Source organism: Poecilia latipinna, unplaced genomic scaffold (genome assembly GCF_001443285.1).
Source record: "Poecilia latipinna isolate Pla-1442-1.1 unplaced genomic scaffold, P_latipinna-1.0 Scaffold1574, whole genome shotgun sequence".
In the NCBI taxonomy this organism is placed as follows: domain Eukaryota; kingdom Metazoa; phylum Chordata; class Actinopteri; order Cyprinodontiformes; family Poeciliidae; genus Poecilia; species Poecilia latipinna.
In genome coordinates this window covers 87044-102615 of record NW_015114190.1, presented here as the reverse complement: position 1 = coordinate 102615, position 15572 = coordinate 87044, and the positions used below count along the sequence as shown (strand labels likewise).

The 15572-nt window shown below is 36.2% G+C and overlaps 1 protein-coding gene across 3 annotated transcripts in view; it reads left to right on the top strand.

Annotated features, from left to right (window-relative positions):
- The first annotated feature begins 2852 nt into the window (after positions 1 to 2852).
- anapc1 (anaphase promoting complex subunit 1) overlaps positions 2853 to 15572 on the top strand; it is a 54340-nt gene continuing 41620 nt past the window's right edge. For all 3 annotated transcript variants that reach the window (XM_015058810.1, XM_015058809.1, XM_015058808.1), the window contains exons 1-20: positions 2853 to 3057; positions 3704 to 3943; positions 4029 to 4193; positions 4407 to 4449; positions 4796 to 4893; positions 5157 to 5239; positions 5344 to 5417; positions 5509 to 5654; positions 5748 to 5908; positions 6668 to 6793; positions 6895 to 7113; positions 7585 to 7680; positions 9061 to 9151; positions 9654 to 9719; positions 9851 to 9988; positions 10716 to 10859; positions 11701 to 11761; positions 14074 to 14129; positions 14577 to 14708; positions 14948 to 15022. In XM_015058810.1, coding sequence (XP_014914296.1) covers positions 3728 to 3943; positions 4029 to 4193; positions 4407 to 4449; positions 4796 to 4893; positions 5157 to 5239; positions 5344 to 5417; positions 5509 to 5654; positions 5748 to 5908; positions 6668 to 6793; positions 6895 to 7113; positions 7585 to 7680; positions 9061 to 9151; positions 9654 to 9719; positions 9851 to 9988; positions 10716 to 10859; positions 11701 to 11761; positions 14074 to 14129; positions 14577 to 14708; positions 14948 to 15022 — 2190 coding nt within the window. In that variant the 5' untranslated portion in view covers positions 2853 to 3057; positions 3704 to 3727. The remainder of the gene's footprint in view (positions 3058 to 3703; positions 3944 to 4028; positions 4194 to 4406; positions 4450 to 4795; positions 4894 to 5156; positions 5240 to 5343; positions 5418 to 5508; positions 5655 to 5747; positions 5909 to 6667; positions 6794 to 6894; positions 7114 to 7584; positions 7681 to 9060; positions 9152 to 9653; positions 9720 to 9850; positions 9989 to 10715; positions 10860 to 11700; positions 11762 to 14073; positions 14130 to 14576; positions 14709 to 14947; positions 15023 to 15572) is intronic.

The following is a 15572-nucleotide window of genomic DNA, read 5'->3' as shown; positions in this document are numbered from 1 at the left end:
GCAATCATCGGGCATTCTTCAGCTAAATGAGCATGATGAGACACTCGTCATGGTTGTTTTTGAGTTATAGAATTTCAACATGCTTGTTTTCGTGGAAAAGCAGTGTGAAAATGGACAATTTTGCTCAACATGGCAACAATCTCTCCAATAATTACTTTTCCTAGAAACATTTCTGAACCTTACATTGTTCCATGTAACACAGAATCAAGACATCCCACACTGTGAAAACTGTTGCTATTTATTTATTATTGATATTTTTCATTCTTTCACTGAGCCTCATCCGCAGGATGAAATAACTTCAGGTAAGTTGATAAAAAAAAAAATGCAGTCACTGGGTTGCTCTAATGAGTTTAACTCATATTAGAGAGCAAATTTGTTCATCTATAACATTAGCTTTTTGTTGCTAAGTAGTTAGCGCAAGCTAGTGCTAGCTATATTCAACAGACAGTATAAGAATAAATTTTGCTCCCACAATTCAGTTATAATGTGTTATCCATTTTGTGTAAAATTGCATTTACCAGCTTGTTTTCTCCGATTTTGTTGAGCATTTCGTAGAACTGTTGCTATAAGAGTTGCCTTGCAGCAATCATTTCCTGGCTTTAAACTCTTATTTGGGCCTCTTTTGGGTTTTCCATGTTCCTGTTCCCCCACATCAAAACACGCAAGCGTTGGATTTGCATGTTTTGCAAACCCTTTGACTCCAGGTTTGTCTTCCCGAGTCAAACCCATGACTCAAACCTGGTTGTGTTAAATCTACCCAGCCCTGAATCTGTCCATAGTCTACAAAAAACAATCCAGCAGTTTGCAGAGTGAAGCAAAATAAATGTCCACAGTCATTTCACTCCTAATTTTGATTTTAGCCAGTCAACAGCACTTTATTCAATAGATAAAAATATTCTGCCACATTGTCTCCCTCTTTCTCTGCTTGGCATCTGGAAAGCGCTTCCCTGATCTAACCTGACAGTTGCGTAATACCTTGTAGATGTCCAGAGCCAGCTATGCTATCGACTGTCATTGTGCTTTTTGTGTCACGATGATGTAAAATTTTGCGTAGTTTGTCTTTCAACAGCATGGAAACTTAGGCTGCATTCGATTTTCTTGTTATGGCCTGAATATGCTTTTTTTATGCTCTAATTGGATAGTTTTCAGTGTTCCACTGTATGTGCCTTTTTGTGGACATCATTTTACTGTCAATAGTAAATATATGTGGGTGAGTTTAGCTAAAATCTTAATGTCTAGACATATTCCAGTAATTAGTTACTCCCTTCCTTATAAATATCAGCCTAATTATTCATAATGGGAGAGACAGGGCTTTATGTAATGTCTTTATTAGGATCCCAAGGTATGATGACATAGAAATGTTTAATAAATTGGTAACATTTTTACTGTTGTTTTCAAAAACTCTTCATGTTTCAGTGGATTTACTGAATGTAAATTAATTTGATCTTTAATTTGATTTTTTCAAAACACAAGAATTTGGTTAAAAAAACTTCCTTAATTTACTCCTAAAAAATTTCACAATAAATTTCGTCATATAGATCTGATTATAACAGCAGGAATGTCAAAATTTAGGTAGTGTTTGTCATGGTAATGCCACAATTGATGATCTTGTTAAATGACTTCTGCTGAGGATACATTTGAATATTGGTATAGAGATAAAATTTATTTTGTGCTTAGATATAATGGAAATAACATGTTTTAGGTAAAACTATGATAAAAGTTTTATTTTTATTTTAAGTGAATAGATTTATTTGAGCCACCTTTAGATCTCCAGGGAAAAAGGAAATGAGTGTAAAAAGAAAACACAAGTCCACAATGCAGTACAGTCTAACGACAAATATAGATTTTATTTATCAGACTTGAAATATGTGACTCAACTTTTCCCGCTTTATGTCAGCAAGCATCACCAGCATTTTATTAAATCCCCAAATAATGAATAGTATTTCATGAAAAAACAAAAAAAAAGTCATACCATTTTCAAGGTTCAAAGTTTACATACACTAAACCTATGCCTAGAGGATGTGTACTCTTCTGATTAGAAATGGTCAAACATTCAACTTCTTTGTGTGACATTGTGGAAGATAAACCAAATGTTTAAAGGTGCCATGTTCTTCTTTTGAGTTACATAAAAGTAAAAACATGAATGGAATTTCCATCCTTTATATTCTTCAACAAGTGGTTAATGTAATTTGCTTTTAAATGCTTGTATCTAAAACAGAAAAAACAACAACAACAACAACAAAAAACAAAAACAAGAAAATACTAAATATATTGTTAAAATGATGTGGGGAAAAAAATAATTGTCCTAAAAGAAACAACTGCTGTATCAACATGGGTTCATAGGTCATTCAGAGAATCAGAAGGAATTATTTGTTAAGCAAAACACAAAGACAGATTACAGTTTATAAATTCACTCATGAGTGAAGAAAATAAATTTGGTAATTTTTGGTAATTTCATGGTTACATTATTAAAGCTCTCTTTCTGTGGAGATTTAATTCTACTACTTATAGTTAGATGAATCCAATTAATAACAAATGTATCTAAAGGGTCTTATCAAAACAGATTAAATACAGAAAATTGTAGTCAAAAGAACCCAATAATATAGACAGAAAAAATTCTGTTACGTACATTGTACAAATATTTTTTTTTACCATTTACACAACTTACAATGTACAAATCTTTTTTCAACAACAAAAGGTTTTATATCGCAAAAAGTCCAACCAGTTGAATCCAGAGAACAATTTTCATCATTCTTTCAAAGATGAACGTAATCTTGTGCTACTCTATCCTGACAGTCCCTTAACGCATCCACCTATCAGTTTCCAGCACAAGCCCTTCTCTCTGCTGATTGGCTGAAACAGGACGGAAGTGGCTTGTCAGAACAGCAAAGATGTCCGCGCTCATTTGAAAACCTGTCGTAGCCAACTTTACATTTTGAGCAACACAACCGAGTCGTTTTTATGTTAGCACGGTTGAAGACGTTGTGGCCAAGCCAACTATACAGTAAGGAAAGACGAGGACACCGCGACAAGGGCCTGCTTATTCCTTATTAGCTGGTAAGTGGGTAAACTCCTCCCAGTAAACTCACAGCTAACATGCTAATCTAGCTTTGATGCCATTGAACCTCTATGATGTTTTAGCGTTAGCATGCTATTGTTAGCTTTTTTTTTTACTTTTTACTCTAAGAAGTTAATTGACAAGCAGTGATCTTTGCTTTGGAGTATTTCTCGTTAAAGCTCAGTATGTTGTTTGGTTTTGTGGTGGGGTTTGAAGCGAGACCGTATTAGTATTAAAAGGGTTGAGCAAAAAGCACTGTCATAATAAATGAAAGAGAATAAGGAGATGCTATCAGATTTTTCCTGTTGGTGTCTAATTTAGCTGATTAATGGAACTATTCAGAACTGAATTGCACTGGATTCAGAAACATGAACAACAATTTAGCACAGTTATGGGTAAATTGCAGTTGACATGTTCTGCAATATTCCACAATAGTTTCACTATTGCATTATCTTGCAGTGGTTGTCTACAGGTGCTGGAGCTACAATGAATATGAGATTGTGTTCCTTACAGAAAAAAAAACAAAACAAAAACAGCTTGATCTCAAAACCCTGAAGAATCATCTTGTTCCTCAGATAAGGTCAGATCAAGTAATTGTGAAAAATAAGCTAAAAACAGTTGCCCCCACAAACTGTTTCTCCCCAGAAATAATGCTGAAATCTGGAACTCATGTCGGAAGTCGTGTATGAAGAGACAGCCACGATGATTGCCGCAGGGGATTTGCAGTCGTTTGTCCCTTTTGGCCGCGAGCACTGCAGGAACCACCCGAATGCCTTCAACCTGCAGCTTAGGGAGCTCCAGCCAGCCTCTGAGCTCTGGTCCTCCGACGGTGCTGCCGGGCTGGTGGGGTCCCTGCAGGAAGTCAGTCTGCAGGACAGAGAGAGGGTGAGACAGCACAGCTTTTGCACGTAACTTTTCTTTGAAAAATATATTTCATCTGAAACATGCAGTGGCTTCTTTCCATCATCAGGAATCTTGGCAGCTCAGGAAAGGTTGCACAGGAGTCAAAGAGGATGAGGCTGAGTTTGAGGAAGAACTTTATACTGCGGGAAACATGGCTGTTTGGAGCCAGGGGAGTCGTACACAAGCCTCCAGTGTGTACAAGGCCTTCACTGTGGACGGCCCAGTGCAGCAGGTGGGTTATAGGAAAAACAAGATTCCTGTTTTTGATGTTTTTCAGGAAAGTGTAAAAGTGTTTTAGCTTCACCATCATGTTCTGCAAAATATTGATGCTAATTATGTTTTTCATTGTTTGTTTTCATCAAAACTGGTCTCAAATATCTTTTTTTAAACATAGTAGAACATGATGATTTCTCTGTACTTGCTGACTGTCTTCTACTTCATGCAGGCTTTATGGTGCAACTTTGCTGTTCCTCAGAACAACAATGACGGTACAGTAAAATTAAGCTTTTACTAAAAGGCTAACCTGTTGCAATAAATCAATTAATTGTAGAAAAAATTTAAAAGAACTTGATAATTTCCAATTGCATGATTGTTTTTCTCATGTCGCTCTCTCTTTATTTATTGATCTTAGACAGGGTATACTTATGCCATTATCTGGTTAACAATAATCTCAAAGTGACCATATTATTGTTTATTGCAATAATTTCTGGGACAATTTATTCTTCAGCAAAATGTGTTATCTTGACAGGCCTATGCTAAACTTTCTGTGATTTTTCCTTTACTTTTGTTCTCGGTCTATTTATGCTGAAAGAATTTGATTATTTTCTTTTTCAGCCGAAGAAGTGGAGCAAACGGTGTGTATTGTCCAGAGTAGCTGCATTAACGTACACACTGTGACGGGCAAAGATTTCATCTCACCGCTACCTTTCCAGGTGAGGGAGAAAATAAACAGACACAACTTGATAAGCTTCCTTGTGCTAGATTCTTAGTTTTACCACTAAATTAATCTATAATATTCTCCAAGACTGTGCTAAAAAGTAATAATTGGAAAAAGAGATTTATCAGTGGAAATTAGCCAAGTGAATGTAAATGTAAAGTCCATGAATGTTTGCCTGATTTTATGTTTACATTATTTTTCTATAAGCTTGTCAGTGAACGGCTTTGTTTCTCATCCGTCTCATATTGTCTGTTTTAGGTTTCAAACGTTTGGGCGACCAAGTTTGGACTTTTGCTGGAAAGGAAAAACGCAGCGAATGACACACAGCTGAATCCTCCTGGGTAAGATGATAAAACCCATCAGCACTTGGACATACAAGCTCAAGGTAGATGTCTAAACCTGAACTAGTGCTTCCTCATTAAATTCCTGTGTATTTTCTTTACAGAGAACCTCTTCCAACAGTGTTCAGCATGCTGCATCCTTTAGATGAAATTGCACCCATTGTGTACAAACCTTCAGGTACAGCACAGATTTGTTTGTTGGGCTCTTTCCACCTGTCTGAGTGTTTATTGACCAAACTGATATTGGGCTTCTTCTTATGCCTTTGCAGGTCTGTTTGAAGGCTCCCGGGTGCAGTATGTGTCTGACTCCAACATGAAGATGGTGTTCACCTGCTGCCAGCCCTCTATAGTTGTATCATATGATACCATACAAGGAACGCACACAGTGTGGGCCCTGCGGAAAGTCACACATGATGTGAGTGACCTCACATTCAGGCTAAAAATTAAGAAAAGAAAAAAATCCTGAACAAAAATGTGTGCTTTGTCTGACCCCTGACCTCTTTCTCAGGAGCGTTCCACGGTCCTGCGGTGTCCGACAGAACCAGCTGGGACGCCGTTGGGTTTGATGACTTCAGGTTTTCTAGCATCTCATTTACGTAACGCCTCCCATCTTGACTCACCTGGAGGAAGTGGAGGAAGTGGAGGGCAGGGTTCTGCAGCGGGAATAAGGTAATAGATAAAAAGAGAAATTCCTGCTTTCCTTCATTTTATTTTATTTTTAAGAAACTGGAATTTATGCTTCAGTCTTGCAGAACTTATCTCCTGCTGGTTCACTTCTAAAATCTGTTGTTATATATTGTGGACGGGCCTGTCCAATCATTTCAAAACGTCAGACTATTTGTTGCTTAGACATTGGTTATGCTGTTATTTGCTAAATGGCATTTTAGCTGTTAGTCAAATGGGATCTAAAACGTAATCAATGCTTTTGAACTCGGATAAAAAAAAATAGTTCTTTCACAGTTAGAAGTTAAACACTTTGTGCTGCGTTTGGCTTCATAATTCACCATCAAACAGGGTTTTGGTAAGAAATGTAAGAATTTTCAAGGCTCCTTTAAAATTTATTAAATTCAACACTTAAGTTATTATATAATAATTACTTAAGAGAATAACTTGCCTTTTTGCTCATATTTAGGTTAGCTAAACATTTTACCTATATCTTTGAATCCAGTTCTTTTTACACAAAAAGTTTGTCTATTGCTAGTCATAAATAGCATTTTAGTGAAAATGATAGTTACCCAGTTTTTCAAAGATATTTGTTTAAGAGACAGTTTCATGTCTGGCCAGGTAGGTTTATTACTGCTCGTCATAACAAGCTTTGCAGTTTTACTTGGAGTGGTAATACTGAAATTCCTCAAAGTTTGCTCAAAACTATAAATAAAAACTCTAAGAAGTAGTTGTCCCACCCTGTCTTTTGTCTTCTTCCTTCAGTTCTGCGTTCAGCTCTCCTCTGCACTACAGCGCTCTGCACAGTCACCCGAGCAGGATCATGACCTCCTCACCGGGAGTTCACTCTCGAGTTCATTCTCCAAGTATATCCAACATGGCCGCCTTAAGGTGGGAGTGAGTGTAAGCCACAGCTTTATCACTCCACTTTGGGACATGAAAAGGGTAAAATGTCTCTGCTCTCTCTCGCTCTCTTCCTGCGTCCATCCTAGTCGCGCCCACTCTCCTGGCATGGCTGCTCCGTCCTTTTCTGGCGCGTCTCGTTTCAACACGTCCTTCCACAGCCCGTCCCCCAGGGGGCACCACGGCTTGTTGCCGTCTCCTAACGGCACCGCCAACGACAGCGTGGCGATGCCGGAGATGGAGCCGATCATACCGGACCTCTGCGTGGAGCAGCTGTGGAGTGAGGCGGTCTCCGCTGGCTGTCACAGGTATTAAACCACGGAGAGCCGTGTTGGACACAGACCCAGAGACGTCCTGGGATTTAGATATTACACAGATTAGTTCTGTGTCGAAATAAATTTATCTTTAAATTCCAGTTGAATGCTTTTTAAAAAATATTCTGTCATGTTAAGCTACTCTGATTTGTCATCTTAGAAACTGGGGTTGCTCTACTGTGTGACAAAAAGATACCCCAATAAAAATAAAAACAATATATTTTACTAATGAAATTGTCAATGTCTGTGTTATAATATTCTAATGATTTTATTCATTTTCATATTTTATGTTTGAATATTATTTTCTGTGGATCACTTAAGCAAAATGTTAAAGTTTTTCTGGGAATAGTGAATATGACAAAGTTGTACAAAACACCTAAAAACTATTTATTACACATTCTGTCATGCTGTTTCAGTTTTGTGTCCCTCAGTGTTTTACTAGTGCTGATTTCTTGCATTTTTCAGGGAGATGAGCAGCCAAGCTTCTAAAGTGTTTCTGACTTCTGACCTGTGTGAGAACCATTATCTCTGCTTCCTGGTGGAATCACATCAACACCTGAGGTAAGCAAATATTCACTACTTCTGCAATTTTTGGCTTTTATTTATCAATGCCTTTTATTTTGCCATTGATGATTATTGCATAAGAAGCGACAAAAACATTTTTGTTTTTCCAACTTGGAATGAATCCATGTCCTTTACAGCTGCTCCCTTGTTTTTTTTTCTGTACAATCTGACACCACATTGGCTGCCACATCAAGTTTAATTAGCAAGCCTTAAACTTGAAGTTTATACCATTTATACTCTTCAGAATTATTGATGCAGCTTATAGATCTAGTTACGTCACTCTTAGTGAGTTTTTTATTTAACCTTTAACTTTTATAAAAAAAAAACAAAAAAAAAAACATTGAAATTAAGATCCTCTTTTTCAAAAGAGTTTTGGCCAAGAGGCAGCAAAAATACAACACAGAAAAATAAACAATTAAATGAAAATGTTGGAATAGCAGGAAGTGAAAAGTACTTTTATGTAAGGAAAAAAAAGTTCTGGTATCAAATAAGCTTTCTCTGTGTAGTACTATATACTAGTGTGGTGTTCGCATGTCAGACACGACCAGCCTTTGACATGGGCCATATAGGCGGTTGCCAAGAGCAACAACTGCTGCTGCGACAACTCCAAACCACACACACACACAAAAATAAAGTAATGGGGAATTAAACGACTGCATAAATGTGCATTTGTTGAACATCTTTGCTGCAATGATTAATAATTTATCATTATGGCAGCAATATATTTTGTAATTCTTATTTTATTTTTTATTTAATTTTTTAAAATGGTGCAGAAAAAGCTTTGATTAAATAATTCAGAAACTAAACTGAGACTCTCTCTTTCTCTCTCTCAAAAAACAACAACAAGAAAACAGCTGATGTAGCAGGATGCAACCCCTAAAACTTTCTTGATCTTGATATGGAAGTAATTTATAACATTTTTTAGGTGGATTGACTATCATTATCTGGAATCTGTGTTTGCAGTGAACCAAAAGCACAAAAACAAACACTGGTATATTGTACATCACTTTTTTTGTCCGTATATTTGGCTTTGAGTCTGTACTTACATTTCTAATTTGCCAAACCCTGTTGTATTTTTATTAATTTTAGTTTGAATTTCAAGAGTTTCTCTATCCAGTAAAGATCTGATCATGTCTTTATTTAAAGCTCTACAACGAAGAAGGCGCAATAACAGTGTAGTTGACGGATGCTGTCTGAATCCTACCAAACAATTGGGTCAACATTAAAGAGCCATTAGAGCAATGAGAATTGATTATCTCTACAAAGCAAATTTAATCTAGAATGTTTTTCTGTGCTTTTCCTTCTTCCTTTTCCCTTCCCTATCATATTAAACGGTGAAATGTGCACTTACAAATGGCTGTGTTTTTGTTCCTACAGATGCGTGAAGTTTATAGAGAGCAATGATGCCACTCAGCTCATCTTCCCCTCCGTCACAACCATTCCTGCAAAAGATGCTGCTCCTCTGCAGGTATTCATGGCATCCCAGTACAACCAGTTCCAAAACATTTTCCTATCAGAAAGGGAAGCGGCGTGTTCTAATCCCTAAATAAATTTACTTCTTTTGTCCCCTTTTTAATGTAAAGATGGAAGTTAATTGGTTATATGAAAAAAGAAATAAATTATATTGATTTTACCATTTTGGTATCTTATTAATTTCCATTTTTATGTTTAAAAAAAACATAAAAAATGTTTATAGGTCCATTTTATCTAGACTTTGATCCATGTGTATATTTTTTGAGTTTAGTATAAAACCCATTTAATTTTAGATAATTTTATTACAATTTAAATATTTGTATACTGAAATATCTTATTTAACTATTAATTCATTTTCTCTGCTTTCTGCCCTAAAATGTGTCTAAAATATTCTGAACTTTGGAGCACTGTGGAGGGAAAAAAACCACAAATGGCAAGTTTTTAGTTCTGCTTTGTTTTTTGAAAAGTCTCATTTGTATGATGTTTTTGCTCTCCAGAATATAGATACCATGTTGGTTCTGGAGGCTTGTGGCAGTCTAGTTATTTACACAGGAATCACAAGGGTAAGGACAACATGGGGACAGGTTGATAACTGCATTAACACTCAGCTGCCTCACATACCGTTAGTGTTAACTTATTCAATAGAGTATTTTAGTGATGCAGTCCTGAATCGGCTTCCTTTATGCTCCTGCAGGTCAGTAAGGTGCATCTCCCCAGTCCGTTGTCTCACTCCATCAGCCTGACCAATCAACTCCCTTATCTCAGCACACCGGTGGAGACAGTCAGTACACCTGCTAATGCAGGCAGCAGGCACATCCACAGGCTTAATGAGGTAAAAGAATGTGGCGTTAATGCACTCCACTCGACGCACTGACGATGTATTATTCAGACTAGAAGTAGGAAACAGTTGCGTTTATTCCACAAAGTTATATGTTGAGTTGTCTTTTTAACTTGAATATTCATATTATGTACATATTTTAAATTGTCAAATTTGACAGAAGTACTCTACAGTTAATGTTTTTACATTTATTGCAAATTTTCCTGTCCATGTTTGAATACCGTAATTTCCAGACTGTAAGTCGCTACTTTTCTCACGTGCTTTGAACGCTGCAGCAACAATGTTTTTTCTGAGGCTGTTTAATTCAAATGCTAAAGAATGCGACTTTAGTAGTTTTAGGTTGATGAAGCTGGTAATCAAGGAGTTTTCCTGGTAGGCTGCTGTATTAATTTTACTTTTTCATGTTGTCATGTTACAGATACTATTCAGGAAAGAGTATGTATTGTATGTACTTGTAGTTAGTGGTATGTATTTCATTAAATTAAAAAAAAAAAAAATCTCTGTGTAAGTATCTCATGTTACAGTGTGGACACCTTGCAGCTTGTAGATAGGTATATGCATGTTTTTTTGTGTTTTTTTTCTTCTTAAAACTTACAGGTGCAGCTTAATAGTTCGGAAATTGCGGTATTTTAGTATTTCAGGCATATTTCTTCTTGTCTTCTTGTCATCTTACCTGATTTTTAAAAAAATAATTAATGCATTGTTTTATTCCTTGTTTAAGGATGCAATGCCCTCTCCAGTGTCGGAGCTGAAGAGTCTAAACATTAAACAGCAGGAAGCTTCTTTCTTTGAAGACTTCTCGTTTCAACAAGCCACACCTTTCATCCTCTCTTTGCGGGACCCTGTGTGCAACCGGGTCACTCTGGTAGGTTGATTTTTTTTATTTGTTTTTTATTTTTTATTTTTTTGAAACAGTTCAGACATTTTACCGCTCTGTTCATACATTTCCAATGCTAACGCCACACATTTATTCCTTTCCTCGGTAAAGTACTTAATATCAAATCATAACTAAATCCTTATCACCTTTTTACAGCATGAAATTGAATTTATTTGAAAATAATTTTTAGCACATTGAAATTAAATAAAAAAATCTTAAGTTCATTACATTTTTTCATGGATTGTCTATATATATATATATATATATATATATATATATATATAAAAATAAAAATCAGTTCCATAAATGATGTTAAGCAGGGAACTGCTTCTAAATTACAATCTACATAGTAAAGAGAGGAATGGAAACTTTCCCCAAAGAACCTTCAGCTGGAGCTCCAGTTCTGGTCCAACGCTGCAGAAGTTTCTGGCTTCAAGTAAATCTGTTGTTTCTGTTTTCCAAAAACACTTATTTTCACCAAGTGTATGCGTTCCACTTCTAGACAATCATTCATTTCACAAATCAATTTATATTTCTATTTACCTCAGGTTTTTTTTTTTGTGCTGAGGGATTCCATCTCCTGATAGAAACCAGTTGGCCTTTGCACAGAGTATCTTTTTCATTATGCAACAGAAAAAGCAAAGGTAGAGATAATCTAATAGAGGCTGGACAAATTCAATTTACCTGCTTTAGTTGGAGTTTACAGTTGTATAGATTGGAGAATTGCACTGCTGAAAGTGTCTTATTAAACACCTCATCTGTTTCCCCAACATCTGTGTGGAATTGGAGTTGTAATGTGAATTTTTGTGCTATTTCTCTTTATTTCTAGGAGCTAAGCAGTGGCGTGATGCTGAGGATCTGTATCCCAGAGATAGCTACCTCTGAGCTGGGTAAGACACTCTTGATTTAGCACAGGCAACAAAAACAAGGTGGTGTTGTCTAATTAAGCAATGTGTTAATAAATTATTTACTTTCTTTCTTTTTACTCGCCCCATTGCTGCCCAGACAAATGGAGACAGAAATGACTGAGTCAGAGCAGTCAAGCGCTTCAGAATTAGGTTTGCGAGCTGCTCTATGCTTCACAGTGACGTAAAATCTTTTATACTGGAGGATGCCATTACAAAGCAGGCGCGCACGCACACACACACACACACACACACACACACACACACACACACACACACACACACAGACTGACTGACGCTTCTTAATGGTTATAATTAATCCGCCACGTCAATGTTCTCTGCAGCTTGGGGAGAAAAAATTTAAATAAAAAAATCACATGGACATCTCCAACCTAACTTGTTCTCATAATTTTTTTTTGATTATTTATTTTTAAAAATAATAAAGACATCAGAAATATTTCATCGAGAATGATTAAGTTTTCCTCTCTCACCTCCATTATTATATTACATCCAAAACGCTGATAGAGGTACTGAAATGTGTTGGTATTTATCAAGACGGTGAAGCAGGAGTTACATTTTCATGACGTGTTCATTTTGTATGTTCCAATTAGGAGAAATACTCTTTTTGTAGGTAATAAAGCAACATTAATTAGAATACTGAAAAAAGTAATAATTTTAAGTTAATACAACATCTTTTAGTTTTTGATTTAATTATTTTTTTTGTTTTGTGGCGGGTATCCAGTTAAGTTCAAACTGGAGGAAAAAAAATCTCTTAATTTATAATGAATATAGAAGTACTCTAATCCTGCGTTGTGCACAGCCTAATAGCTCAGAGTCGGCTCGCTAGTGGGGTTGTTTACCAGTCTGTCCCTAACATGACTTGTGTGTACAGTTAAACACCTAATTATACTTTTTGATGTTAATTATCGCATGAAACAATTTATTCTTTGGACCCCAACACCTTTGGGAATTATCTACTTTTAGGTCATCTAATTTGTAGAGTTGGAAATAAAGCATGAGAATGAATTGCTTCTCTGCGATCATTTATCTATTGGATTTTTCTTTTACGTCTATTTGATGTAGCAGGATTTTTTCTCTCAGGAAAAGCTAATGCTTGAATGCTGTTCTGTTTTGGAGTTTTTGAGCAGTTGCTTTCTAAAATAAAAAGCATCTTCGTCATAATTGACAGCTGAGGATGGAGGACCAAGATGAAATCTGCTGCTGTGTAATAAGAGGCTCTGTCATTCTGACCTTTCTGCTTTGCTTTAATGGTGTCTGTTTCTTTTCTCTGCTTTTGAAAATGACCTGCAAAGAAAGAGCAATCAGATTTTTTTTTATTGTTTTTGTCATTTCATAAGTTATTTGATAATTCTGTATGGTATAATACGATTCATAAGGCACAATTGGTTACAACCTTTACGAGACATTTACATGAATAATTTTGCTTTTATCCTGAGGGAGGTGATAAATCAGGGAAATTGACAGTTTTACTTGGTAATACAGCTTCGACCTAAAAGTATTAATCCCTGCCATATCTTAATGTCTAAGAACTAAGGTAATGTAGCTCTAATGCATTATCTGACCAGTTAAACTGGGGATTAGCTTTGTCATCTTCCACTATCTAAATCTTATCTGTCCTGTGGGAGCTCTGGTTTTTACTGTAAACCAAAATGGTAATTTATTTCTGTTTTCAGCTATAATTAATTCCCACTGTGTCAGCTGTGTTTGAAGACGACTTTATCTTCCTTTTGTTTCTTGCCTGTTCCTTGTTCCTGCACCGTTTCCTATTATTTAGTAATCGATCGAACGGACGAGGCGTTCTTCTAATGAAATGGCATTTATCCACTTCCTTTTCGACCTTTCTGACTTCGGACGACCAATTAAGACAGCCTAGTGATGCTGATTAGGAATCTGATTGGTCAGACACAGCAACATCAATTAATGTGCTACTGTTTTTTTTTTTTCTTCTCCCTTTTCTTTTTTGACATTTGTTAAAAAGCATCAGCCACATATTGTCATGATAAAATGGATATCACACAAGGAAAGAGCTCTTGCTTTAAATAAATGAAGCTAGGATTATTATTATAATTGTTATGTTCAAGGTAATGATCAGAGGAGGATAAATGCATTCAATTTAATTTTTTTTTTGTAAAATATCTTTATAAAAACTGTAGTTTTAATAAATCCAGTCACCTGGTTGGCCTCTTGCATGACTCAACCTGAAGTTCTGTGGGGTTTAGGACGCAATTCAATTGAAACTCTAGAAAAAAATGTTTTTTCATTTTGTTTTGTTGCAGTGAGGAAGTGCCTTCAAGCAATTCGGTTCATCCTGCCCAAAGACGTTGCCATGAAGGTTTGTTAAAGTGGGGATGTTGAAACCCAGATTTGATGGAGTTGAGAGTGCACAGCTAAATAAATCTGAAACATTAATATTCACATTAAACTTTTTCATTATTGTTTTAATTAAGTCATGACTGACAGATTCTTCCTATGCTGATAGAACTATTACCACAACCTTACCAAATGTTTCCTTAAACTTTTTTTCCCCATTTAAACTTTATTATTATGATTTTTAGTTTTTACCATGTAGAAACTACCTCTACTTTAGTAAATAATGACGTGAATATATTTAATTAGGTTGCATCTACATTAAAACTTGCCATAGATTATAGATTACTTATTTCTCTGCAGAACAAAAATGTTATCTCTGTTCAACTTCATATCGAACCTTTAAAAGTACAGATCTTGGTACGATAATTAGGTCATGAGAGAAATTAGATTTTTCTCATAAAATATGCAGGTTCTGGTGAAGTGGTACAACATCTACAACGCCCCCGGCGGTCCCAGCACTCATGCAGAGTGGAGCCAATTCGTCACCTGTTTCATGACGCTGATGGGCTACAACACAGAGCGCCTGGCCTGGACTCGACACGTGAGTCAGCTGTTTGATTCTTCTCTTCCAATTTTCAGTGAGGTTCGGTGCATCTTCAAAAAACACTGATGGTTACACCTTCATAATCAGATCCGACTGTTGAGAAAGTTCTCAGCTGACTAAAATATGTAACGTCTTCAAAACGTTTTGTTTTTTTTTTGTTTGTTTTTTTTATCAAACAAAAATATTCCTTCAGTTGATCATTTTCTTGTTTTCGTTTTTCTTTTTTCCTTCTTAAGCTGCAGTTTGAAGTCCCACTCTCTCCAGTTATTGCTGCCAAGAAGGCTCGTCCTTCTGATGGAGGCTCTGATGAGGTATGCAAGATGCATAATGTGAACAACGATAACAAATATATGTATCTGTGGAGGGGAAAAAAACAACTATTCATCAGGAGTCCTGTTTGTTATATTGAGAAACATAACCAAGATGTATTTTTGAGAACATTCATAGAAGATCTACTCAGATTTGCTGGCCGTTCTATTTGCATTTCTGCCATTTAAGAAGTCCATTCAAATATATTAAATCCTTTCAACCAAAAGCGAGCCTCATCCAGTTTTTAAACTTTTGCTCACAGAGAGAATTGGTGCAGTTTATATGAAGTTGCAGAGAATATAATTGGTCCTCTGCTCTACATTCACACACAATTTTGCTTGCGTGTGAATAAAGACCTCCAGAGTGGACGTTCACTCTGTCCTTCCTTCAAGTGCCTGACCTGCACTTTAATTATATAAAGGAAAGATGAAACAAATCGCTCCTCTGCGAGTTGGCCTTCGAGGGTTTTCTTAAAATGTGTCTCATTAAAGGGGATTTCTTAGCTAATCCGTGTTTGTGTGTTTTTCTCATTAAAGCAAACACGTCTGGAAA